Source organism: Petaurus breviceps, unplaced genomic scaffold, assembly GCF_028583685.1.
Source record: "Petaurus breviceps papuanus isolate PSGF00001 unplaced genomic scaffold, PetGlider_PUasm1.0 126, whole genome shotgun sequence".
Taxonomy (NCBI): Eukaryota; Metazoa; Chordata; class Mammalia; order Diprotodontia; family Petauridae; genus Petaurus; species Petaurus breviceps.
In genome coordinates this window covers 76,841,251-76,866,974 of record NW_027185655.1, presented here as the reverse complement: position 1 = coordinate 76,866,974, position 25,724 = coordinate 76,841,251, and the positions used below count along the sequence as shown (strand labels likewise).

Below are 25,724 nucleotides of genomic sequence, written 5' to 3'. Positions count from 1 at the left end.
GACTGAAGGAGACAAAGAGATTTTTGCTGATTTGAGAAACATTAAAAAAAAAAGAAAATATTCATGTCAAAGTCCTTTTCACCATAACTCATGGTTTTCCCATTTCAATTAAGCACTAAAGCTTTTCTAGTAGGTGGGTATTTATTGGTACAGTATTTCTGACTTTTTCAATGTATCTTACATTGTTGTGTCATAAAAGTTCCATTTAAAGTTAGCTCATATGCCCATCTCATCTTGCCTTTTTTGACTCTTTGGAGAACTTACATTATATTGACCAGGGAGCTACCCCAATCAGTACTGAATTAAATCGATCATTAATTCAGAGTCCTTCCAGGCCTTCATAGCTGGAGTTATGGTCTCTCAATACATACAATACTCCCAGAAACCTCTTCACCCTTGAAACTCACTCTACCCCTGGACACTTCTCATATTAGTAATACTCTCCCACTTCTCCTGATTGACTGGTTCCTCCTACAACCTGCTTTTCAAAAACATACTTAAGCTAGCCACAGCTTCATTACTTTCCAGGATAAATTCTTGACTCTAGATTTTCTCTACAATGTCACCACACCAGGAACTTTCATTCCCCAAAACACACCCCATCTTTTCAGCTTCCCATTGTGTACTATCTTCCTTTACTAGAATGCAAAGTTCACTGAGGGCTAGGATTGGCTTTCTTATTTCTGTATGTGTATTCTCAGCACTTAGCACCCACTATGGGCCTGGGTTAGAGTAAGCACTTAATAAATCTTGTTGACTTGACTTGCTGTTGACATAAAATTTCCCTTGTACATCATATGGCTGGCATTCTCCTACTTAGCTATCACTAATCCCCTCACAGCAGGGATGTATGACTTTTTGAGGGGCTGGACTTTGAAGAGTTATTATCATTATCAGTATCAGTAGTAGTAGTAATAGCATCATTATTATTAAATGCATAAAGCATTTTCAAGATTACAAAGTGTTTTATGTATGTTAATATAATGATAATGCAATAGAAAGATCATCCCTGTCCATTAATAGGACTGTATGATTACATGTGTCCCCCTTTTCCCTTGGAAGAGGAGCCGTGTTGCCAGGTCTAAAGGTACACCGATATCTCAATGATAGCTATGATACATTCTGAGTCATATAGAGCCTATTGAGGGAGGAACTTGCCTAATGGAAAGCTTGCTTATGGGGAGGTTTGCTTGTAGGAAGGCATTCACACTTTTTGGTAATGGGCTAATTAGGCACTGAGTCATGAGGGTTGTGAAGCCTTCTGGCTAGAAGTATATTAGTTGAAAGTGTGTGGATAGATAGATAGATAGATAGATAGATAGATAGATAGATAGATAGATAGATAGATGATAGATAGATAGATAGATAGATAGATAGATAGATAGATAGATAGATAGATAGATAGATAATATGTTGAGGTGAGATTTTGCTTTGGGGGCTCACTCATGAGAAGGAACTTTTGATTCCCTGCATGGGACTCTGGGTTGCTATTTAAGAGTCTACCAACTACGCAGATGTTGGTGTTCTTCTGATCTGGGTTAAGTGGTTGTATTATTCTTTTTAAACAGTTGGAGCCCTGTATATTGCATACTTCCTTGAATACTCACTTCTTTCTACTTATCTGTAATTAAAATAAGATTAGTGACCCCTTTAAAATTGTCTTTCCTTTAGAAAAGCAGATCAAAGAACCTGTGCTAGCAGCCCTCCTGTATGCTGGTGTTATTAGTCTTTAAACCTCCACAGCAGCTGCAAGGAGCATTAAGATTACAGTTATCTCATTTGATACTCCAAGATCCTAGATAAGACCTAGAATTTAATGCCCTATGGATCCTCCAAAGCAGGATTAAGCCAGGATTGTGAGACATTTTAAGACTCCTTTGGAATACAGTAGAGGTTCCTAATATCTTTTTTCTGTTATGAACCTTGGACAGTCTGGAGTATCTGATGGATCCTTTCTCTGAGTCATGTGGTAGGAGGATAACCATAATTGATAAAATGTTAAATTTCTCTTAAAAGTTAATTTTTGAAAAGTTGTAATGTTTTCCATCAAATTTATCAGACCACTGAAATCTCAGGTTAAAAACTTCCAGAACAGAATAAGCTAATCTAGGATAGAAATGTTAATACTAGAATCTATCAAATCTTCCTAGAACTGATGAGGGATGAACCAAGGAAACTTGAGCTTTTGATGACTTTGTCAATAACTTAATTTTTTCATGTTTTCATTTTTTTAGGATGTTACTTCTGAATCCATTTCCTTTCTCTTCTTCTCTTTCCAAGGCACATTTTTGCTTCATTTACCTTGTATCAGGACCTTCTCTTACAAATAAAATCATAGGAGCAAGTGAATCACTTCACAGCAATTGTCACCTAGCAGCAGAAACTGGAAAATGTATTTATGTTGGGTTTTTTTTTGCTAGGACCTAGATAAGCAACAACTTAAAAAGACAAATACTAGCAGAAGCTTTAGTGTGTCCAGCTTCTACTATAGTGCCTTGTGCATAGTAGATGCATATCAAATTGAATGAAAACAGACTGAAAATTAAATTCTCAGGTTAAGAATTCCCAGACCAGAATAAGCAAGTCTAGGCCAGAAATGTTCATACTAATGTCTGCAGAACCTTACTTACAGATGAGGGAACTGAGCAAAAGAAAAAAAAATAGTAGGTAGCCTGTAATAGATAAGATCATGGAACTAGAGATGCAAGGAACCTCAAAGGTATTCTAGTCTGACCATCTCATTTTGCAGATAAGGAAATTGATGCTTAGGGAAAATAAGCAAAGTCATAAAAATAATAAGAATCAAAGATTGAATTTGAATCCAGATGTTCTGATTCCAGAGTCACTATTTTTTTCCACTATGCCATGAATTGAAGTGAAATGTCATTAAAATGCTAGGATCTCCATATTCAAACCTCTTACCCACATATTTAATTTTATTTTTATATTATTATCAGTATTTATCAAAACATAGATAATTCTCCTTTTATACCATGAACTCTTTGAGAGCAAGAATTTTCTTTTGCTTTTCTTTGTATACTCAGCACATAGCATGATACCTAGTATGTAATAGTTGCGTAATAAATGCTTATTGTTGACTAAAAACCAGTAGGAATTTTCTAGTAATGTCCACTGTAAATATAGATGTATGTGTGTATATGTGTATGCATATACATTATATATTTATGTGTATATATGCATCTATATATATAAACATTTATATGCATATATGTAAATACACATAGGCACACATATATATGCATTTGATTTTTGTGAAGTACTAAATCACACTCAAATAATGATTACAGTATCCAAAAAGAAATTAGCAGGACCTGAAATAAATGAGCATATTTAGGAAAAATCCAGAAGTAGACCAGTCAATAGTCTGCTTAAAGATTATTCCTAAAAGTACAAAGGAAAATAAAAGTCATTGAACAAAACACATATTAGCATCTTAACAAATGTATACAGAATGATGAAAAATTGGGCCTCACAAGTAGCAAAGTTTCCAGCAGAAAAACCATCTTAATCTTTCACTTGTGCTCAGCTGTTATCAACATATTCTCTTTGAAGGGGGAAAAAGCCCAAATGAAACTATTTGTTACTTACATAAAAAATAATGCAGGTAGTTTATCCATTTTTCTTAAATTTTCAACAAGAAGAGGAAACATATGATCCATGCCATCTGACTGAGAAACAGGAGTAGGGCTAAGAATCCTCAGCACTTGATTGGCCTAGAGCAACACATTCAAAGGGATTGAATTTAAAAATAGTCTATAAAACAAGGCCCAAAACAGAATTTAATAAAAACAAGAGCCAAGATAGAGAAGAAAAGGCAGGGATTCTCTTGTTCTCTCCCAAATTCCCCTCCAAACAACTATAAATAATGCCTCAAATAAAATTCTGGAGTTGTAGAAACCATGAAAGGATGGAGCAAAATAATTTTCTAGACTGAGAAAACTTAGAAGTATGGCAGAAAAGGTCTGTCACACCAGGGTGAGAGTTGAGTACAGTCTAAAACATGCCAGGCCTCAGTAAAAGAGTAGCAGGTCTTTGGAGCGCAAGAGAGGGGGTTTGATTGAACTTCTGGAGCTCTCATCCCACAGAGAAAGTTGAATAACTGGTCAGAAGGAGATTGCAGGGGTCTCTTTGCTAGACACTGGGTGCAAGACTCTGTTGCAATGCCATACATGGATCCAGGTCACAGTCCAAGGGAAAGGAGAAATATTAACTCACAAGAGCTTGTGGCTATAGGAGAATGGGAACCTGATCATAGTTCTAAGATGGAAGAGAATGTTTATGATCACTCACAGACCACAGCACAGGTCAGAAGAGCAGAGACCACACGTCCCTTTTGAGCACATTTTCTTGCAAGAACTGAAAACTTACAACCTCCCCCCCCCCAACTAACTCTGAGAACAACAAGAAGAAAGGCCTGAAGATTAGAAGAGGTCCCCCTCCAACCTGGAAACAGAGCCCCACTTTAATACAGAGTTAAAAGTCAAAAAATAGGCTGAAAAATGAGTAAACAACAAACAAGAACCTGACCATAGGAAGTTACTATGGTGACAGAGAAGATCAAAAAATAAAGTCAGAAAAAGACAACAAAGTCATAAATGCTACATCCAAAGCATCAAAAAAAAATGTGAATTTGTCTCAGGTACAAAAAAAAATTCTTGGAAGAGCTCCAAAATTTTAAAAATCAAACAAGATTTAAAATGGGGGAAAATTAGAGGGATGCAAGAAAACCATGAAAAAGAGTCAACAGTATGGTAAAGGGGCCACAAAAGAATACTGAAGAAAATAACACCTTAAAAAAAGCAGAATATGACAAATGGTAAAAGAGGCACAAAAAAGCACTGAAGAGGTGAATGCACCAAAAAAAAGCAGAATTGGATAGATGAAAAAAGGCATACAAAATTTCATAGTAGAGGAAAAACTTCAGAAAAGTAGAATTTGACAAATGGAAAAAGAGGTATCAAAATTTGCTGAAGACAATAATGCCTTAGAAATTAGGATTGGACTGCCCCCTTGTTACTACTTCTGTGAATTCAGACAAATTACTTAATATTTCTGAGCACCAATTTCCCTTTCTGTATAATATGAGGGTTGAATGAGAGGTCCCAAATCAATGATCCTATGATTTGTAGATAGAATTTTATGAAATCTGAAAAAAATTGTTTTTTTATTCAAAATATAATTTATTTTTAAATTAAATTTTATTTATTTTTTAGTTTATATCACTCATTTCCACAAGATTTTGAGTTATAATTTTTCTTCTTGTGTTTTCCCCTACCAACCACCCCAAAACAGTGATCTCACTATATACTCCCTCCACTAATCTGCTCTCTCCTATATCTTCCCCCATCCCCCCTCCAACAATCTGGTAGGACAAGATGGATCTCCATACCCCATTGCATGTATATCGTATTTCCCAGTTGCATGTAATTAATAACAATAATAATTTTTTTTAAAAAACCATTTGATTTTAAAACTTTGAATTCCAGATTCTTTCCCTTCCTCCCTCATCACCCACTCTTACTGGGAAGATAAGCAATTCAATATAGGTTGTACATGTGTAGTTACACAAAACATTTCCATAGTGGATATATTGTGAAAGACTGACTATATTTCCCACCATCATATCCCACCCCACAACTTGTTCTATTCTCTACTTTGACCCAGTCCCTAACTATGCTCCCCCTCAACCTGCCCTCCCCTCTTTCAGCCCTCTTCTCATCCCCTTCACCTCTACTCTCCTGTAGGGCAAGATATCCAATTTAGTTTGTATGTCATTCCCTACCTAAGCCAAATTCAATGAGATTACTTCCTGTTCTAGCCCTCCATTGTAACAGTTATCCCTTGCCACTTCCATAGGAGATAATTTACCACATTCTGTCTCTCCCATCTCCTCTCATTATATTCCTCTCACCTCTCAATTTCACCTTTTAAGTATCATCCCTTCCTATTCAATTGATCCTGTGCCCTCTGTCTATGTATATCTGTACATATATATATATACATGTGCTCACATATGTATTCATATGTACATATACTCTCATATATATATATATAATCTCATATATATGTATACATATATACATACATTTATATTCCCTTCAACTATCCTCATACTGAGAAAAGTTTCATAAGTTACAATTATCATTTTTCCATGTAGGAATGTAAAAGGTTCAACTTTGATAATATGCTATTTTTGCTTCTTGTATGTGAATGCCAAATTTTCTATTCAACTCTGATTTTTTTCATAAAGAATGCTTGAAAGTCCTCTATTTCATTGAATGACCATATTTTTGCCTGAAACATTATACTCAGTTTTGCTGGGTAGGTGATCCTTGGTTTTAATCCTAGCTCCTTTGATCATAACTTTGATAAGTTCCTTACGATTTCTTTCTCCATTGATCTCCAGAATATCATATTCCAAGTCCTTTGATCCCTTAATGTAGAAGCTGACAGATTCTGTGTTGTCCTGATTGTGTTTCCACAATATCCAAATTATTTCTTCTTGGCTGCTTGTAATATTTTCTCCTTAATCTGGGAACTCCAGAACCTGGCTATGATATTCCTAGGAATTTTCTTTTTGGGATCTTTTTCAAGAAGTGATTGGTGAATTCTTTCAATTTCTATTTTGCCCTCTGGTTCTAGAATATCACGGAAATTTCCTTGAGAATTTCTTGAAGGATGATTTCTAGGTTCTTTTTTTGATCATGGCTTTCAGGTAGTCCAATAATTTTTAAATTATCTCTTGGATCTATTTTCCAGGTCAGTGGTTTTTCCAATGAGGTATTTCACATTGCCTTCTATTTTTTTTCATTTGTTTTGATCTGTTTAATTGTATCTTGATTTCTCACAAAGTCATTAGCTTCCATTTGCTCCAATGTATTTCTGAAGGAATTATTCTCTTCAGTGAGCTTTTGAAATTCTTTTTCCATCTGGCAAATTCAGCTTTTTAAGGCATTCTTCTCCTCATTGGCTTTTTGGGCCTCTTTTGCCATTTGAGTTAATCTCTTTTTTAAGGTATTATTTTCTTCAGTCAGGTTATTGACTCTCTTTTCATGATTTTCTTGCATCATTCTCATTTCTCTTCCCAATTTTTCCTCCATTTCTCTTACTTGGTTTTCAAAATCCTTCTTGAGCTCCTCCATGGCCTATAACCAATTCATATTTTTCTTGGAAGCTTTTGATGAAGGAGCTCTGACTTTGTTGTCTTCCTCCTGCTCCATGCTTTGATCCATTTTCTCCCCCAAAAAAGGAATCTAAAGTTGGATTATTGTGCTTGCTTTGCTTCATTTGCTTGCTCATGTTGCCATGTTGTCAATTTCTTGACTTGGAGCTCTTTGTCACAGTAGAACTCTTCTTCCAGAGGGGAGAGCTTTGTCCCAAATCACTGGGGTTTTCACAGGTTCCAGAGCTATTAGAAGGGCACCATCTCTACAGCCCCCATATGCTCTGTCTCACTGGTCACACACCTCAGAACCACCACCCAAGATCGTAATCCAGATCCAGGCAGGTTAAAGCAAGGGTGATTACACTCTGGATGGTCAGTTGGCCCCCCTACATTCTGCAAGCTGGGAGCTCTGAAGCAGCCACATGGAGGCGGCTGCACAGCTGAAGCACTTCTACCACTTTTTGCTCTGGGAACAGAGGCCAGACCACACTTCCATCTTCCCCAGTTCCAACAGAGTTCTCCACTGACCTTTTACTTTATCTTTGGCATTTATGGGTTGATATTTCTGGAAACCACCACAGCTGCTGGAGATCCACTCTCCCAAAGTCCCTCCAGCCCTGGCTAGTTGGTTTGTCCTCATGCTAAAACTACAGGCTCACATGGGACTGGGCTCTGCTCCCAGCACACTGTGATGGACCCTTCCTGTCCACCTGCCAAACTGCCTTCAGCAGGAGATTTTTTTCTCTCTGTCACTTTGTGGGCTCTGCAGCTCTCAAATTTGTTTAGAGACATATTTTATAGATATTTGAGGTGGTTATGGTGGGAGTTCAGGGAATTTTCAAGCTTTTATGCTGCTATCCTAGCTCTGCCCCCCGAAAAGTCACAAATTTGGGGTTTTTTTATTAAAATGAATTTTTCAATTAAAAATAGTATTTGGCAAGTGGAAGCTAGTGATTCCATAAAATATCAAGAAACAATGAAACAAAATTTTAAAAAATGAAAACAATAGGACAACATATAAAATATCTCATTGGAAAAACAACATATCTAAAAACAGTGAGGAGAAACGATTTAAAAATTATTGGAATATCTGAAAGCCATGATAAACAAAAAAGATCCTAGAGATAATCTTTCAAGAAATTATCAAGAAAACAAATTGTCTGATATGTTAGAAACAGTAGGTAAAATAGAAGTTGAAAGAACCTACTGATCACTTCCTGAAAGATTCCAAAATAAAAAGTCTTAGGATTATCATAGCCAAAAATTGAGAACTCTTGGGTTAAGGATGAAATACTTTAAGCACCCAGAAAGAAACAATTCTAATATTGTAGAGCCAGAGTCAGCATAAGATTTAGCAAGCTCACACATTAAAGGATCAGAGGGCTTGGAATTGGGAAAGCAAAGGAAAAAAGATTACCACTTAGCTCCTGGGAGAATCACCTCCCCCAGAAAACTAAGTATAGTTCTTCAAGGGGAAAAAAATAGACATTCAATGAAATAGGAAGCTTTCAAGCATTCCTGATTGAAAAACCAGAGCTGAAAAGAGAATTTGGCTTTCAGATACAAGAATCAAGAGAAGTATAAAAAAGGTAAACAGGAAAGAGAAATCATACAGGATTCAATAAGGTTTAACTATTTATATTCTTACATGAAATGATAAAACTTGTAACTCCTACGAACTTTTTCACTGTTAGGGCAGATAGGAGTGTACATAGACAGAGAACACAAATATAAATTGCATATGATGGGATGATATCTAAAAAAAATTAAAGTGTGAGAAATAAGTGTGTAAGTGGAGTTGTGAATTGATTCAAATATTCTGGAGAACAATTTGGAACTAAGCCCAAAGAGCTATAAAACCATAATACTCTTTGACCCAGTAATGCTGCTATTAGGCCTTGATCCAAAGAGTTTTTTTTTAAAAAAGGAAAAGGATCTGTACTCAAATATTTATAGCAGTGCTGGCAAAGAATTGGCAATTGAGGGGAATGACCATTAGAGGAACAGTGAAACAAGTTTTGGAATTCTATTATATTATAAGAAATGATGAACGGAATGTGCTTGGAAAAACCTGAAAAGATTTACAAAAACAAAGTGAATCAGAACTAGGAGAACATTGTACACAGTAACAACAATATCATGTGATGTTCAACTATGAATGACTTAGCTATCTTCAGTAATGTAATAATCCAAGATAATTCTGAATGATTTATGATGAAAAAATGCTATCCATCTCCAGAAAAAGACCCAATCAAATCTCAATACAAATTGAATCACAGGTTTTTTTTGATTCTTTATTTTTTATGTTTTTTATCTGTGTTTTCTTTCACAACATGACTAATATGGAAATACGTTTTGCATGACATTGCACACTGTCTCAGGGGGAGGGGAAGATAGTGAGGAAGGTAGAGAATTTGAAATCCAAGATTTTTTTTTAAATGAATACTAAAATTTTTTTCCATGTAATGGAAAAAAATTAAATATTAAATAAATATTTTTCAAACATAAATAAAATTATATATATATTTTTTTCAAGAAATAAAAAATGACAGTAAAAATTCAGAGAAGCACAGGAGAAGATACAGAGTGAGGCATGCAGAACCAGGAAAACAACATGTATAATGGGCTATAACAATATAAATGGAAAGAACAATAAAACAAACCTAAATATTATAAAATTATAATGACTGAGCTTATCTGAACCATTGAACCACATAACTGCCCCAACACTTAATCTTTCAATGCCCCAGGCAACACTAAGACTATAAGTTGTGGAGGAGCTACCAGTCTTCACTGACACTGACAGTAATATGTTCTCCCTTCCAAAGCCTCCTAAGTGTTTCATATGTGCTAGTATGCCATGGTACATGCATTGTATGGCACTCAGACAGAGGAAGAAAGATGTCTCTTTATTCCTCTATCCCAAACTCCCCATTCAGTTATTTACTTTATATTTCTAATGCTAGAGGTACACAGAGTTTTTTTTTTAATGCTACCATGCCCTGAATTATATAAATCATTGAATTTATGTTCCAGTTTTGTCAATGTAACTTTATAAAAAGTAACATTTTAAAAACATATTTACCTTGTTTTCATGGCCATTTTTAATCCAATTAACTATTTCTTCCTTTAATGCTGTTTCATATTTTCTGGCATCCATCTTTGTAATGACAATTTTATCCTTAAAGTAAACAAATTCTTCAGGGTTCAATTCCTTGGAAAGAAACACAATCAAGAGAAAATTAAATTATTTAAACATGGTTAACAAAATCCAGTAGATGTACTTTGTTTTGTATATTATCTCCCCAGGAAGACTATAAGCTCTTTGGGGCAAAGCTTATCACAAAATCCTTCTGTGGGGTGGAGCCAAGATAGCTGAGTAAAAGCAGGAAATTACTTGAGCTTATTCCCAATTACCTCAAATATCTGTAAAAAAATAACTCTAAACAAATTTTAGAGCTACAGAACCCACAAAAAGACAGTAAATACGCCTTCAGCAGAGTACAGCCTGGCAAGCCAATAGGATGTGTCTATCACACCAGGCTGGGAGCATCTCACAGTCCCTAGTGGGCCTCACTTGCAGAGACCAGCAGCACAGACCAACTGGAGCAGATCTCAGGGAACTGAACCACTGGCAGCTGTGGCAGTTTCCATACTCAAAATCTTGTGGAAATGAATTTTCAAAACTAAAAATAAATAAATAAATTCTGAAAAAAAAATCCTTCTGCATCCCTCACAGCACCTGACAACGTCAACACAAAATATTCTCTGAACTGTTGTCACACCATGCTAGATCCTAGGGTGTGGGGTGGGGTAAAAAAATTAATATTAGGCATATACAAACATAGGATGAAAGAAAAAACTATATGAAACAAGCTATTAAGTGATAGATGTTGTGTTGTACATCATATTTATAACAGGAATTCATAAACAAGGTCAATTCAGTAATTTAATTCATTTAACTTTAATCAAGCACCTACTAAATGGGAGATGATATGATAAGTGCCGAAAACACAAAGATCCATTCCCTCAAGGACTTGAAATATAGTAGAAGAAATAAAACAAATTACAATAATTTAAAGAATTAGGATATAAGTGTAAGCAAGAGACCCAAAACAATGTTCAGGAAGAAAATCAAAGGACAGAGATCACTGTAGGGGGGAGGGAGGGTTCTGGGGAGTTTGGTAAGTCAACAACCCATTGGGATCTAAAGGAGGAGATTTTGGCAGACAGTGCACAGAAGTCCATTTAATGCATTAACCTATGGAATATGACATATAAATGTACAGAGACAGAAAAGGTCAGCTTAAGACTGAAGAGCAATAAAAAGATGTACTTTGGCTGGAAAAGTGTATAAAGGGGAGTAAGGTTATAAGTATAAGTTAGATATAGTTAATAAGAGGCTTTGAATGCCAACATAAGCAGTTAACAGTGGGGAGACACTAGGGGATTTGCTTTTCCCCCATGAAGAATAAGAGTCAGAGTAGACTAAGAAAATTATTTGGAAATATATGTGAACATTACAAGGAAAGACTGCAGGCAGAAACAGTGGGAGAATATTACCCCAGTCCAAGAGAAAACTAATTTGTAACTGATGAGTTTGGCAGTAGTAGAGAGAAAAGAAAGAGATGAGAAATATAAAAAAGGTATAATTAGTACATGACTTGTCAAGGGAAGGGGATTGAAAGAGGAGAGTCAAACCTCCTACAGTTTCAAGCCTCCATGACTGTGAGGATGATATGTGATGATGGTACCATCTACAGAAAGAGGTTAGTTGTAGTGGGAGTTTGGGAGGAGAAAATAGTCCATTCAGCTTTGCACATGTCAATTTCGAAGTACTAATAGAAAACATTCAACATGATATGGGAAATTTGAAACTAAAATTCTGAATAAAGGTCAGAACCAAAGAACTAGATATGAGAGCTGATCTGCATCAAATTAAATTACCTTTATTAAATATCTATTATGTGTAAGAATACATGATCTCACCAATGTGTATGTGTGTGTTCCTCTGTATGTGTGTGTGTATGTGTGTGTGTGTGTGTGTGTGTGTGTGTGTGTACACAGAGAAAGAGAGGAAGATAAACCAATGGTTGGCATAAAAAAAGAAATAAATCCAAGAGGGAGAATGATACTATCAATGTTCAATATCATGGGAACCAAGACAGGAGAACATAATGTGAAAGATGATTGTTGAATGAATAAATAAATCTATGGAGAGAGGAAATGTAGTTGGAAAGGAAAATGAGGACAGGGAAAGGCTATTGGTTTGAAGAAAATGAGATCATGTAGAGAATTATAATATTAATATATAATATATATAATAGTAATCCTGACCAGTCATATTAAAAGGAATGTAAAGGAAAAGTACAGACCATTGTGTAGACACCAATTTTATAGTAGAAGAAAAGAGAAATAAGAGAACAACTTGAAGGAGTAGCAGGGTCAGGGGAAATTTTGCTTTGCTTTGTTCTCTAAGGGGATACCTGAATATGTTTCTAACATGAAAGGAAGCAACCAAAGGATGGGGGTTGACAGAGTAAGTTCAAACAAGAAATAGATGCGATTGTATTCAATCAAGGGCAAAGGCAGATGGTTTTGCTTTAACTAAATGGAGGTCCACTTACCTTCAAACCAATGGACAGAAACAAGGGATAGGTGAGAACACAGAATTTTTGGAGTAAAAAAACTGAAGGATAATTGATAAAGGCAGTAAGTATAAAGTGATGTCATATGCAAGGAATAAAAGAGAGAAGAAAATGGGTAAAGTATCTATTATATGTAAGGAAGCTTGCAGAAAGAAAAGTATTAAGATAGCCTCTTTGGTCATGTTAAGGAATTAATAGAGGACAAATCAAAGAATTCTTAGCCAGAAGTGATAACCCAGTTAAGATTAAATAATAACAATCTTTAGGGGACCTATTCAGCAGGGCAGTTTTTGCAGTCATTATATGAGCATAAGAATGTCATCTTAGGTTATTCTGGGTCAGACACTTAATAACCTACTATTTTCTTGTCATCACCAGCTCCAAGACATTTCCATTTTAAAGGTAAAAAATATATTATACCTAATTCCATTTGCTTTTCTTTCTAACATCATCTATTGAGGTAATGACTTCCATAAGTTTATGACTCACTGCATGAAGAGTACAGCCTTTTATTTGTCTTAACTTATTCATTAAAATTGGAAAGAGAGGGGCGGCCAGGAGGCTCAGCGAGTAAGAGTACCGGCTCCAGTGTTGGGACGACCTGGAGATCGAATCCCGGGCTCAGACACTCAGCACCACACCCAGAAATAACTGGCCGTGTAACCTTGAGCAAGTTACTTAACCCCGATTGCTTAAAAAAAAAAAATTGGAAAAAGGTCTGTTTATATTTCAGGATTTGTTGAATGAGTTCATGTTCACTTTATCTAGACTATTCATGATTCTGTGACGTTTTGTCCTAGATTTGAGTGGATGAGGACTAAAAAGGCAGCAATCATAATTAAGAAGAAAGAGGTGATAAAAGAGATGTTTAGGGAAAGCATTGTCAAGACTCATTAATTGACTGGATATAGAGTATGAGTCAATAATGACCAAATTTCTCAACTAAATTAACTGAAAAAAGACTGACAGAGAAAAGTTGAAAGGGAGAATTCACTGTAGAGGGGAGATGAGTTGTTTTAGATCTGTTGAGCTTGAGTTGGCAATGGGGCCCCATTTAGATTCCCAACTTAAATGAAGCTGGAATGAGCTCTTAAATAAGAAGGAAAGAAGGAAGGAAGTAGAAGGTCATGGACTGATATCATAAGAAGAGTAAGAATCAGTGAGGAAACCAAAGGTTTGCTTTAAGAGACAGAGAAAGAATCTTTCATGTAGTGGAAGGAAGCCCCGAAAGGAACAAGTCAAGGAAGAGTCCACAGTGCCAAACCACAGATGCACAGAAAGTGAAAACTGAGAAAGTAGCTATTGGATTTAGCAAGAAGTAAATCACTGATGAACTTAAAAGAGGTCATTCAGTAGAGTAGTTGGGAGGAAGCAATGAATATTATTGGATTTGAGCTTTACATTCAATTTCTTTAATAGTATTAAAGAAGAATAACTTCTAGCAATATATACTTACCTGAGTCTTGGGCCAAGCTTTCCATGCTTGTACCATAGTGTCATACAGCTGTATGCTTTCCCTTGGGGAAAGGGCCAGGTCAGATGGAAACCCATACTTCTCAATCTGTATAATCAATATAAGAAGAGTGTGACAAAATATTTCTTTTTGTATTTTATTTTATATCAGTTTTATATTCCACTTTCACTATCTCTTTACCCATGGGTTTAAAGGACCTCATCTTATTTAATTAAAGTGACAATAAAATGAGAGTAGGAAAACAGTGATTATCTTGAAAAAATTGTTTGTCCTGTTCAAACATTTCTACTGGACTAACTTTAAAAAATATCCTGGGGAGGGACAGAGCCGAGATGACAAAGCAGAAGGAAATTCCATGAGCTCCTGCCACAACCACCTCCAATACCTGTAAAATATGACTCTAAACAAATTTTAGAGCCACAGAACCCACAAAGTTACAGAAAGAAACAAATCTCCCGCTGAAGGCAGTCTGGTGAGGTGAAGAGAAAATTTGACTTTCAAATACAAGAAGCAATAGAAGCATGAGAATGTAAGCAGGAAAAAGAAATCATAAGGAACTTATTAAAGTGGAACTATTTACATTCCTTCATGGAAAAATGATAATTGTAATTCATGAGACTTTTCTCAGTATGAGAATAGTTGAAGGGAACATATATGTATATATATGTATACATACATATATGTTTATATAAGAAGGTGTATGTGTGTATAAATACATATGTGAGTGTGTGTATATATATGTACATGTAAACATAGACATATGGCACAGGATCACTTGAATAGGAAAGAATGATATCTAAAAAATAAAATTAAGAGGTGAGAGAGGAATATAATGAGAGAAGGAGATAGGAAGACATAGAATAGGGTAAATTATCTCATATAAAAGAGGCAAAAGAAAACTGTAGAATGGAAGGGAAGAACAGGAAGTTGAAAGAGAATGGGTCAACCTTACTTATTGAATTTGGCTTAAGGAGGGAATAATATACACAATCAATTGAGCATCTTACCCTACAGGAAAGTGGAGGGGGGGAGGGAATAAGAGGGGGGAATGACAGAAGGGAAGGAAGACTGGGGGATAGGGTAGTTAGAAGCATACACTTTTGAAAAGGGACAGGATCAAAGTAGAAAATAGAATAAGTGGGGGGGCAGGATAGGATGGAGGGAAATATAGTTAGTCTTTCACAATATATCTACTATGGAAATGTTTTGCGTAACTACACATGTACAACCTATATTGAATCACTTATCTTCCCATTGGGGGTGGGTGAGGAGGGAAAGAATCTGGAAAAAAAAGCTTTAAAAATAAATGTTAAAAAAGCGTTTTATTTATATGCAACTGGGAAAGAAGATATACAGGCACTGGGGTACAGAAATCCATCTTGCACTACTAGAAAGTTAGAGGGGGAGATAGGGGAGGATATAAGAGAGAGCAGATTGGCAGAAGATGTATTCATTAGGCTTGCTATTTCAGAGTAGGGGTAGGGGAAAGATGGGTAGATATTTCATAACTCAAAATCTTGTGGAAATAAATGTTGAAAACTAAAAATAAATTTAAAATATTCTGGGAATTTATACAGTAAGGGGTCTCTTTGACTCTCATCCACTACATTAAAGTATTAGCTTGATGAGCAAAGCTGAAAATTAACAGCTAGTCATGATTTAAAGCAGACAAATAGAAAGTATTTGATTCAGTTCTATCATCTATATAGTAGCTCACATTTAATTCACATTTATACAGCATTTTATGATTAGCAAGCATAGTCCATTACTCTCATAAGGCTTTACCAAATAGACCTAGATAACAGGAGAGAGGGAGAGGAAATTACCACATATGAACTCCACTTAACTGAGTCAGATAATACAAAATAGATCATAGCTTAGGCCTAGAGAGGATAGTCATGAAGATATTTTAAGGAGTGCATGATAATGGTTTATAGTTCCTGGGAGTGAGCAAAGGAATCTCCCTTTTGCCCAGCAATTAATATGGAAATATGTTTTGTTATATCTGTTTCCCAGGAATAGATGTGGGAACTGAATGGGTTTCACAATGAGAAGTTATGTGTTAAGTATGTCGTTATCAATACTACCATTCCAATTAAGGAAAAAGTGGGGTGGCTAGGTGGCGTAGTGAATAGGGCACCGGCCCTGGAGTCAGGAGGACCTGAGTTCAAATTTGGCCTCAGACACTTAGCACAAAACACTAGCCATGTGACCCTGGGCAAGTTACTTAAACCCAATTGCCCCACCTTCCCCCCTCCAAAAAGAAGAAAAAAAAATTTAAGAGAAAGAGAAAAGGAAGGAAAGGAGGAAGGAAAAACTACATTATATGGAATGAATATAGTTTCATAGTTTAAATTAGGATGATAGCAACTCCCTTCTTTCTTCCCAGGGCAGGACCAAAGATTTAGAGTTGGAAGAGGAGTTAAAGGATACATGAATCAAGCCTTCTCAGTTTATGGAGGAGGGAGCTGATGCCCAAAGAAGTGTCATGGAAGGTCACACAGGTGGCAAGCATACATAACAGGGGGCTCTCAGAGGTTTGTTCACCCTCCCTTCTATTATTTTAAGTTCTCAAACTGAGCTACTCAAGTTCTTTAAGCATAAATTTGATACTTATCACAAACATAATACTTTAATAGATCTAGACCTAATAAACTCTTAATAATAGCTAGCATTTATATATTGTTTTAAGGTTTGCAAAGTGGTTGCCATATATTATCTCATTTGTTCCCCACAGCTCACCTGTGAGATAGGTGCTCTAATTATTCTCATTAAGAAAGCATCTGAGTGGGATTTGGGCTCATGTCTTTCTGATTCCAAGTCTAGTATTTTATCCACTTCATGGTCTGCCTGTTTGATACAGATGGCACACTATCCATTTCCTCTTGAGGAAACTCTTGTCCATGTCCTCCTGTAAATTTTCCATAAGGGTCTACCCAGTATGCTGGAAGTTTGCTCACTGTCTCTTGTCAATCTATTGCTTCCAGGAGCCAAAGTGGCAGAGTAAGAAATAAGTCCTTCTCAGCCTCCCTTATTGACCTCTGAAAGCCCATAAAAGATCACCCCAGGAAAAATCCTGGAACAGCCGAGCCAGCAGAAGAATTGGGTGCAGCAGTCTTGTAGCCCAAGAAGCTTGGGAGATTAACGGGAAAGGCCCCTCTCACTCTGGGAGAGAGGAGCAGTACAGGACAGAAGACATCCCAGCGAGACAGCAGCAAGTCCCATTTCAGCAAACCAGGGGGGAGATACTGAGCCCCAGGATGGTGGAGCAGGCAAGGCCCCAAGTGTGTCAGCACAGGCAGGGAAACTTGAAAAGTTCTCTGGCATCCAAATCTCCCAGTACTTCAGCATCACTCCAGGAAGCATACCTCTAGGAGTCACAGCTGCAGGCTGGTATGCATCCTCCAGTAGCCAAAGATTCAAGTGCTTTAAAAAAGCCTGGGGGGGCATGTATCCCCTAGGTGCCAGACTCTAATTCATTGCCCATCTACAAAGAAAGCTGTCCAAAAACTATGTACCAATGGACCAGCTCCATAGGTTATCCATCAAATTTTATGTCATAGATTGAACAATAGGAAAAATATTTTACTTCTACTGTGTGGATATATAGGGAAAATTCTTTTCAGTGAGTATGTATTTCATTCACTAAGGTATATAGCATTCTGGGACTTGGTGTACTTAGCACGATGTCATTTGCAAACAGGAACAACTGGAAGACATCACCACCTAAGGAATTCCTTTTACCATTTGGACTCTTCCTTATCTCCTTTTGGTTGCAAAAAATTCCTTGGATAAATGTATATCTCTTTTTATGTCTTAATTAACAGGCATAACTAATAATAATCATTAATATTAATAATAGAGGGTCATCAAAAAAGTACAAACATTAGAAGTACTATGAAAATGTGTTACTATTATTACTATTAAATCTTAAGATTTTGACATGCATGGGAGACACCCTGTTGGAATATTTTGCTGTATTGAATAAAATGTGTTGGGGGGTTTTTGTAGTTAAACAATAAGCACCTACATTTCACAATATGTATCTTGCCCTGTCCTTTCCTTCCCCTGTTCTTCTTCCACCCTCCTGAGCCACTGCTTTTTAGAAAGCCAAAAAGAGGGGGGAAACAGTTCAACAAAAGCAATTAAAACCTCCAAAAAGAAAGTGTGACATTATCTATAGTAGGAAAAGCTCTATGTCAACATAAGGTGCTAGAGAAATACTTAGACCAAATGTCAAAATATCAGAGGAAATTCCTCTTGCATTGGGAAGAATGTACAATTTCACTATGAAGGAGTATGCACTGAGTCGACTCATAGACTCATGGTGTAGGAAAGGTGGAGGAAGAGGATTCTATTCACACATGATTATGCATATGAAAGATCCAATAAAGAAATATTTTCATATGATTGTCAGTCTAGAATCACTTCAAAACCATTCTGTAAGCCATTAATCACCATGGGACAGAACCTTCAAATTTTTATACCATGAGTCATTGAGCATGCTCACAAATATCCCCTGTTCATCATTCTTCCACCATAAGGCTGTGTCATTTTTCATCCTAGTGAGAAGTCCCTTCTTTGCTTATTCTGTTTCAGCAATCAAGAGTTGTTGGGTTTTTTATATATGAATTCAGGGCCATCCTCATAAGGCTGACATTAGACAGAAAGAAGGAAGGGTAATGACAAGGAGTGGTATATAGAAAGTAAGTATTAGTGGAAAGGAGGTAAGCAGTTGGTAATTACATTAGGGAATAACTTTGAATGGGGGAGGGAAACATGGATTTACACCTAAAGGTCTATAAATCTAAGTAAAACTGTTCTTATACCACATTGTATTGTTTCTCAATAATAATTCACCAAACTTACATGATCTGTTGTCAGTGAAGCACATGGATGATAGTGGTTAAAGACAATGTCACCGTCTTGTAGTGAACACACGTATTTCTCTAAATCATTATATCTCTCTTCATAAAGCACTGTAAGGAAAAAAAGAATGAAATTTTAAAATGTGATCCAATAGATAGACAATGACTGAAATGTAGATGATTTTAAAAGAATATATTAAGAACTCAAGATTGAAAGTACCAAGTCTGACTCTGTAAGATTTCTTTACTTTTAAGTGCTTTTGGGAGGCTCTGACACAACCGTGAGTAGTCAGGCTAGGATAAGAACTTGCGATGCTCTTTTCAGCCTCCTGCCAGTATCTTTTTACAGATTGTAGCCACCTGAAAAAAGGAAAATGGACATATTATTTTACCAGAAACCAGAACACAAAACCCATGGGGACCTCAAAAATTTAGTCCTATAATTTAATTTTTAAATTATTTGTTTTCTGGAAATCAGATTATGTAGTATGTAGTAGTAGTAGTAGTAGTAGTAGTAGTAGTAGTAGTAGTAGTAGTAGTAGTAGTAGTAGTGGTGGTGGTGGTGGTAGTAGTAGTAGTCAAAAGCCCTAGAATGGTGTTCCGTAATTGGTGCAAAGGCAGCTAGGTGGTGCAGAGTATTGGTTGGAGAGTCTGGAAGAGGTGAATTCAGATCCAACCTTGGAAAGTTATTCTCTGTGTGACCTTGGATAAATCATCTAACCTTTGCCTGCTTCAGTTTCATCATCTGTAAAATGAGGATAATAATAGTACATATATCCCAAGGATGTGATGAGGGAAAAATAAGATAATACTAAGGAATTTGCAACTGTTAAAGCAACATATAAATGGTAGCTATTATTATCTCAGTTATTCAGATACATGGCCTTGCAAAGGAATAAAGGGTTTGCCTTGGAGTCAGGAAGACTTGGGTTCAAAATTTTGAACCAAGATTTCTCCTATAAAATTATGAAGTATTTTTACATTGATCAGGTCTAATGTACTAGTACAACGTTTCATCTTTACAGATCTTTGAATCAGATTCCTGTTAATGCTTGCATATTTAAGGAGTTTGTGAATGGGGTCTAATAATAAATATTTTTTTAAATAAAATTCTTCTGATTAAAAAAATGTCCTGCTTCAGACACATACTTGCAAAACTTCTCAATTCTCCAAGTCAATCTCTAAGACTCTAAGTCATGGATGAATTACCAGTGTGAATTGGTGAAAGGAGTTTCCATACAGGAATTTGTCCACAATGATTATATAAAACAGTTAAACCAATAATAATAACAATAAGTTAGGAACAAGTAGTGTTAACTTTCATTTCTGTTTTTGAACAGGGCACCCTTGATGTTCTAAAGATAGTAATTTTTGTATCTATTTGATTTAGAATAGGAGTTTCTTCAATGTGGTAAATACTATTGTACTGTAAGACATTACAAAAGGGTTAGTTTCAGAGAAAGCTGGGAAGTTTCTTGAAAAGGAGGAATAAGGGAAAAAATTACACAGGAATAACGATATTATAAAAACATTTTATATTAGAAAGACTTAGAAAATTCTGATCAATACTATGATTAACCATGATTCCAGAGTACTCATGCTGAATTATGGTACCTTCCTCCTGACAGAAATGAGATGTGATGGCCTTAAGAGTACAGAGTAAGATATAGGTGGATAGATATATCTATAAAGACATCTATATCCAGAGTCTAGATAGAATAGATGGAGATATTTCTAAATATAGATGATTTAGACACACATGCATATATGTAGATAAAGATATAGATAGATGCAGAGGTTAATATAGAAATAAAGACAGAGGTAGAATAGATATAAATATAGATGAGAGAGACATGGATAAGATGTGGTCAGTGTTAGAATTTGTTTTCCTTTACTATGTATATTATTTAAAATGATTTTATTTTTCTTTATTTTTCACTTAGGAATAGTGAAGTGGTTTGAACTAGATGAACTATGATTTGAGGTTCTATGATTCTGTGAGTTTGCTAGTGAATATATTTTCAGGAAATTTCTAAGGGGACTATATTCTCTGGAAGATTCAGAGAAAAGTTATCCAGTTTGCTAGAAATCAGTAGAAATATCAGAGACTACAGAACTCATATATATTGGAGGAATTGCAATCATTCAAAATAAAAACAACTGTTCTTGCAAGAATTATCTTCTGGGGAAAGTCTGGTAACTACTCAGTGAAGTGCTTAGGGTTGCTGATGGTTGCTGAAAGAGCCAAGAAGGGACATCGGATCATAACCAGCAGATGTTCCCAAACTTCTGCTCCAATTTCTCCCCCAAGACAATGAACCTGTTGATGTGAAAAATATTTTATTCAGAGAAATAGTATGAAAATAATGCATGACAAAAAAAAATGAAAATTAAATATGAGAGCAGCGTTTTGTATTCCATGCAAAAATTATGTGACTAATAATAGAATAATAATAATTATGGAACTTGCAGGGGTTTATGGCAAAAGGGCCAAGAGAACGCTGGCTTCAGAGCCAGAAAGACCTGGATTCAAGGTCTCTAATCCATTGTAGTGGTTTGACTCAAGGGAAGTCACCGAAACATTCAGTGTCTCAAACAATTCTCTATAACCATGGGCTCAAAATGCATTTACAGAAGACTCTCTTCAATCAATCTCCTCATAAATTAATTACTCATAAACCCATTTATCCAAGTTAAGAGTAAAGACAAATCAGATAAATTATACAGATGAAGTTATGCCAAAGAATATACAGAGTGAATGAGTTCTCTCACTTGGAGTGAGCTATCTCAGCTCAGCCAACAGAGAATACCAAAAGTCACTCAAAGAAATGTGGTAAGCTGGTGATGGAGATATGATTTAAGTGCCCATTCTTCTACATGTCAGTTTTTACCAAGAAGCTTTCTCTCCCTTCAGGGACCTTTCTCTGAAGAGAATAAGGATCTGTGTCTTCCCTTGCAAAGCTAGAAGTCAAAAGACCAAGATTTCTCTCCTCTTCTAAGCTCTCTCTATTGTATACAATAATAGCAATATGATGGTCAACTCTGAATGACTTAGCTGTTCTCAGCAATAAAATAATCAAAGACAATTCTGAAGGACTTATAATGAAAAATGCTATCCATCTCCAGAGAAAGAACCAAAGAATTCCAAATACAAATAAGAGCATACTTTTTTCTCAGTTTATTTTTTCATGGGTTGATTTTTGGGGTGGTTTTTTTTTGGTCTGTGTTTTCTTTCACATGATTAATATGGAAATATGTTTTCAACATTGCACATATATAACCTAGATCAAATTGTCTACCATCTCAGGGAGGAGGGAAAAGAAGAAGGGATAGAGAGAATTTAGAACTCATTTAAAAAAAACAAATATTAAAAATTGTTTTTACATGCAATAGGGAAAAATAAAATGTGATTTTATCAGCCACACACAGATATACAGAAATATACCAGACACATACACACATACAAACACAAACACACACACACACACACACACCTTACATTTCTAAGATTAAGTTTTATGCTGCTGCTATTTGTCCTTCCTTCTTGAAGAGGAACATGACATCAGGGAGGTGATGCCATGACATGCAAGTGAATTAGATTTAAGTGAGGGAGGGCTGTGCAAAGTCATCAGCCTCACTTTCTCTTCCAGAGCCATTGAGGTCCAGTGGCCAGATATCGATCAGGACAACTGTAGATGACCCAGGATGCAGTGGGGGACCTTGGCCTTTTCAAGCTAAGGTCTTTAATATGTTTCAGTTTGGCTGAGGCAGCACCCATTCAGTGATTAAGGCTTAATTAAAAAATGAGGCAATGAACGACCTCTTTTACTGTTTTTTTTTTGAAAGAGGGAAGGCAGGACAATTAGGGTCAAGTAACTTGCCCAAGGTTACACAGCTAGTAAGTGTTAAGTGTCCGAGGCTGGATTTGAACTCAGGTCCTCCTGACTCAAGGGCGAGTACACTATTCACTGTGCCACCAAGTTGCCCCAGTGAATGGTCTCTTTAAAAAAAAGTACTGATATGCATAATGGGAGAAATTCCCCTCCAGGAGACCCATAGCCCCAAAATCACAAGTCTAGTAAAAATTTAATAAATTAGAAGAGATTATTTTAAATAATCATCATCACTATTAACAAGGAAGCTAAGAGCAAAAAGCCCTACTTCTCTAGTCTATAGACTGAAGTCCAGGCAAGCCCTCTAAGGACTTAAGATGTAATGGGAGGATTCTGCTTCCATTATAATACAAGGAACCCAGGAAAGAATTTCTCACACACAGAACTTTGCAAGCTATATTGATATATACTGGAGCCTGAATAGGAGAATGGAGCTAAATTGTAATAATTCACTATAGCACAGAATGTGATAGGAAGCAATTCCATTCTGAATCCCATCAAAGGGAATTAACTTACAGTATTAGCAAATTACCTCATTCTGAGATAATTTTATCCCTAAAATAAGTTCAGGATTTATATACCCTTGAGAAGTAGAAAATCACTTACCTCATCAAAAATAACATATCTGATCTTTTCTTCCCATTCTTGATGACTAGGGGAAAGCAAAAGGATTTCAAAACAGGCTGGCACTGTTACAAGGACCTACAAAGACATTTGAAATTTGAAACCTATTAGTAATAATAATAATAATAATAACTCACAGTTAAGTGGTGATTTAAAGTTTGCAAACTTCTAAATTGATCAATTGAATATATAATCAGTTTTAATTTTTTAGGACTAGTTTCATGGAAATTGTGATGTATCATGGGAATACTTTTGTTTAAATTCCTTCAATAAATAAATGAAAGAAATCATATCAAAAAGAAAAAAAAGCTAATATTTGACTAAAGGTATTTTTACTTTCCTTTCTGATTTCGTTATGAACAGTTCTGGTAAGGACCACGTCCTGCACTGGAATTCATCCAGCATCAGATACAAATTCAAATAAAAAATTGTATTACTAAAAAAAATGAGATTAACTACTGTTGTTAAGTATGCTCATAAATAATGATCAAGGGGAAACAACTCTAAATTGGATGTAAGAAAGCTGGTTCAACTCTTTACTGCCAATATGATGACAGATCCTTTTGGCTACTTTGTCAACAAGATGGGACTGTGGTCTGTTGTTTTAAATTTGGGGCTCAAAAATACTAGAAGAGCCATGAGCCCTGTTCCTAATTTACTAAGTAAGCTTGGGTGAAATTAATAATTTCATTAATTTCATTTTATGTCTCATTTTTAATTAATAATATTATATTTCTCCATCTCAGACTCTTTATTTATAAAGTCAAAGGATTACTAAGCATTTTTTCTATAGCAATTTGATCATAAACCCCTATAGCATTGAGTACCTGACAGTTTAATGCATAATGACGGTAATCCCTTGTAAAAACACCACATAGAACTTGACCTTCTGGCAGGTGTTTAGTGAACCGACTCTGGACAGTGGTTGACACTTGGTTAACAAGGGCCTGGTTGATGCAGAAAAGGGATCCATTAGTAAAATCACCAAAGAACCACAATGATTAGAACTTTTATTTGGAGGACATCAGACACTTGTGTAAAGAACTCCCTGGCAAGAAAACTAGCAAATGAGATCACCAACTACTCTTCACTTTTAACCTTAAAGAATCATCTGGTTCACTAAAAAGTTAAGGCACTAGAACAGGGTCATAGAGTCAGTCTATGACAAATGTGGGACTTAAGGCTATTCTAATTCCAAGGAGCCTCTCTATCCATTATTCCATGCTGTCTCTAAGGTAGAACCTAAAAGATAATAAAAAGTGCCTTTGAAAAGTATGCTCGTGACTAACATGAAAATATGTTGAATAAGAATATATATGTAGAGCCTATATCAGATTGCATACCATCTTGGGGAGTGGGGAGGAGAGGGAGTGGAAGAAAATTTAAAACTTATGGAAATGAATGTTGAAAACTAAAAATAAGTAAATTTTTTTTAAAAGAAAAGTATACTCAGCTGTCACTGTAACTGAAAGAGCTTAATGGTTTATTTTAAATGCAATTAAAAAAATAAGTATATAAAATAATATATAATATACTATAAATAAATAATATAAAATAATTTTAAAAATAAGGCCATTGTATACCTCAAAACAGTTAGTCTAAAAATACTACATAGTACTTTAAGGTTTGCAGACCACTTTGCACATGCAATCCTCACAACAACCCCAGGAGTTAGACAGTGCTACTATTATTTCTGTTTTACATAAAAGGAGAGTAAGGGACTTGCCCACAATCACACAACAAATATTTTAGCCAGGATTTAAAGGTGGCTCTTCTTGGCTCTCAAGTCTAGCACTCTGTCCCCTGCACCAACTAGCTGCCTCCTAAATCTTCCTGCTATGCTAAGAGGAGATAGATAGATAGATAGGTGATAGATAGGAAGATAAAAAGAAAGATAGATAGATGATAGATAGGAAGATAGATAGATACATAGATGATAGATGATAGATAGATAGATAGATAGAAAGATAGATAGATAGATACATAGATAGATAGATAGATAGATAGATAGATAGATAGATAGATAGATAG

At 35.7% G+C, this 25,724-nt stretch overlaps 1 protein-coding gene across 3 annotated transcripts in view; it reads right to left on the bottom strand.

Annotated features, from left to right (window-relative positions):
- Nucleotides 1-25,724, bottom strand: part of LOC138168224 (probable ATP-dependent RNA helicase DDX60) — a 177,548-nt gene that overhangs the window by 81,127 nt on the left and 70,697 nt on the right. For all 3 annotated transcript variants that reach the window (XM_069097259.1, XM_069097269.1, XM_069097277.1), the window contains exons 18-25: nucleotides 24,521-24,640; nucleotides 23,676-23,771; nucleotides 21,381-21,496; nucleotides 19,397-19,536; nucleotides 19,178-19,287; nucleotides 14,291-14,395; nucleotides 10,272-10,400; nucleotides 3,610-3,734 (exon numbers count right to left, since the gene is read on the bottom strand). In XM_069097259.1, coding sequence (XP_068953360.1) covers nucleotides 3,610-3,734; nucleotides 10,272-10,400; nucleotides 14,291-14,395; nucleotides 19,178-19,287; nucleotides 19,397-19,536; nucleotides 21,381-21,496; nucleotides 23,676-23,771; nucleotides 24,521-24,640 — 941 coding nt within the window. The remainder of the gene's footprint in view (nucleotides 1-3,609; nucleotides 3,735-10,271; nucleotides 10,401-14,290; nucleotides 14,396-19,177; nucleotides 19,288-19,396; nucleotides 19,537-21,380; nucleotides 21,497-23,675; nucleotides 23,772-24,520; nucleotides 24,641-25,724) is intronic.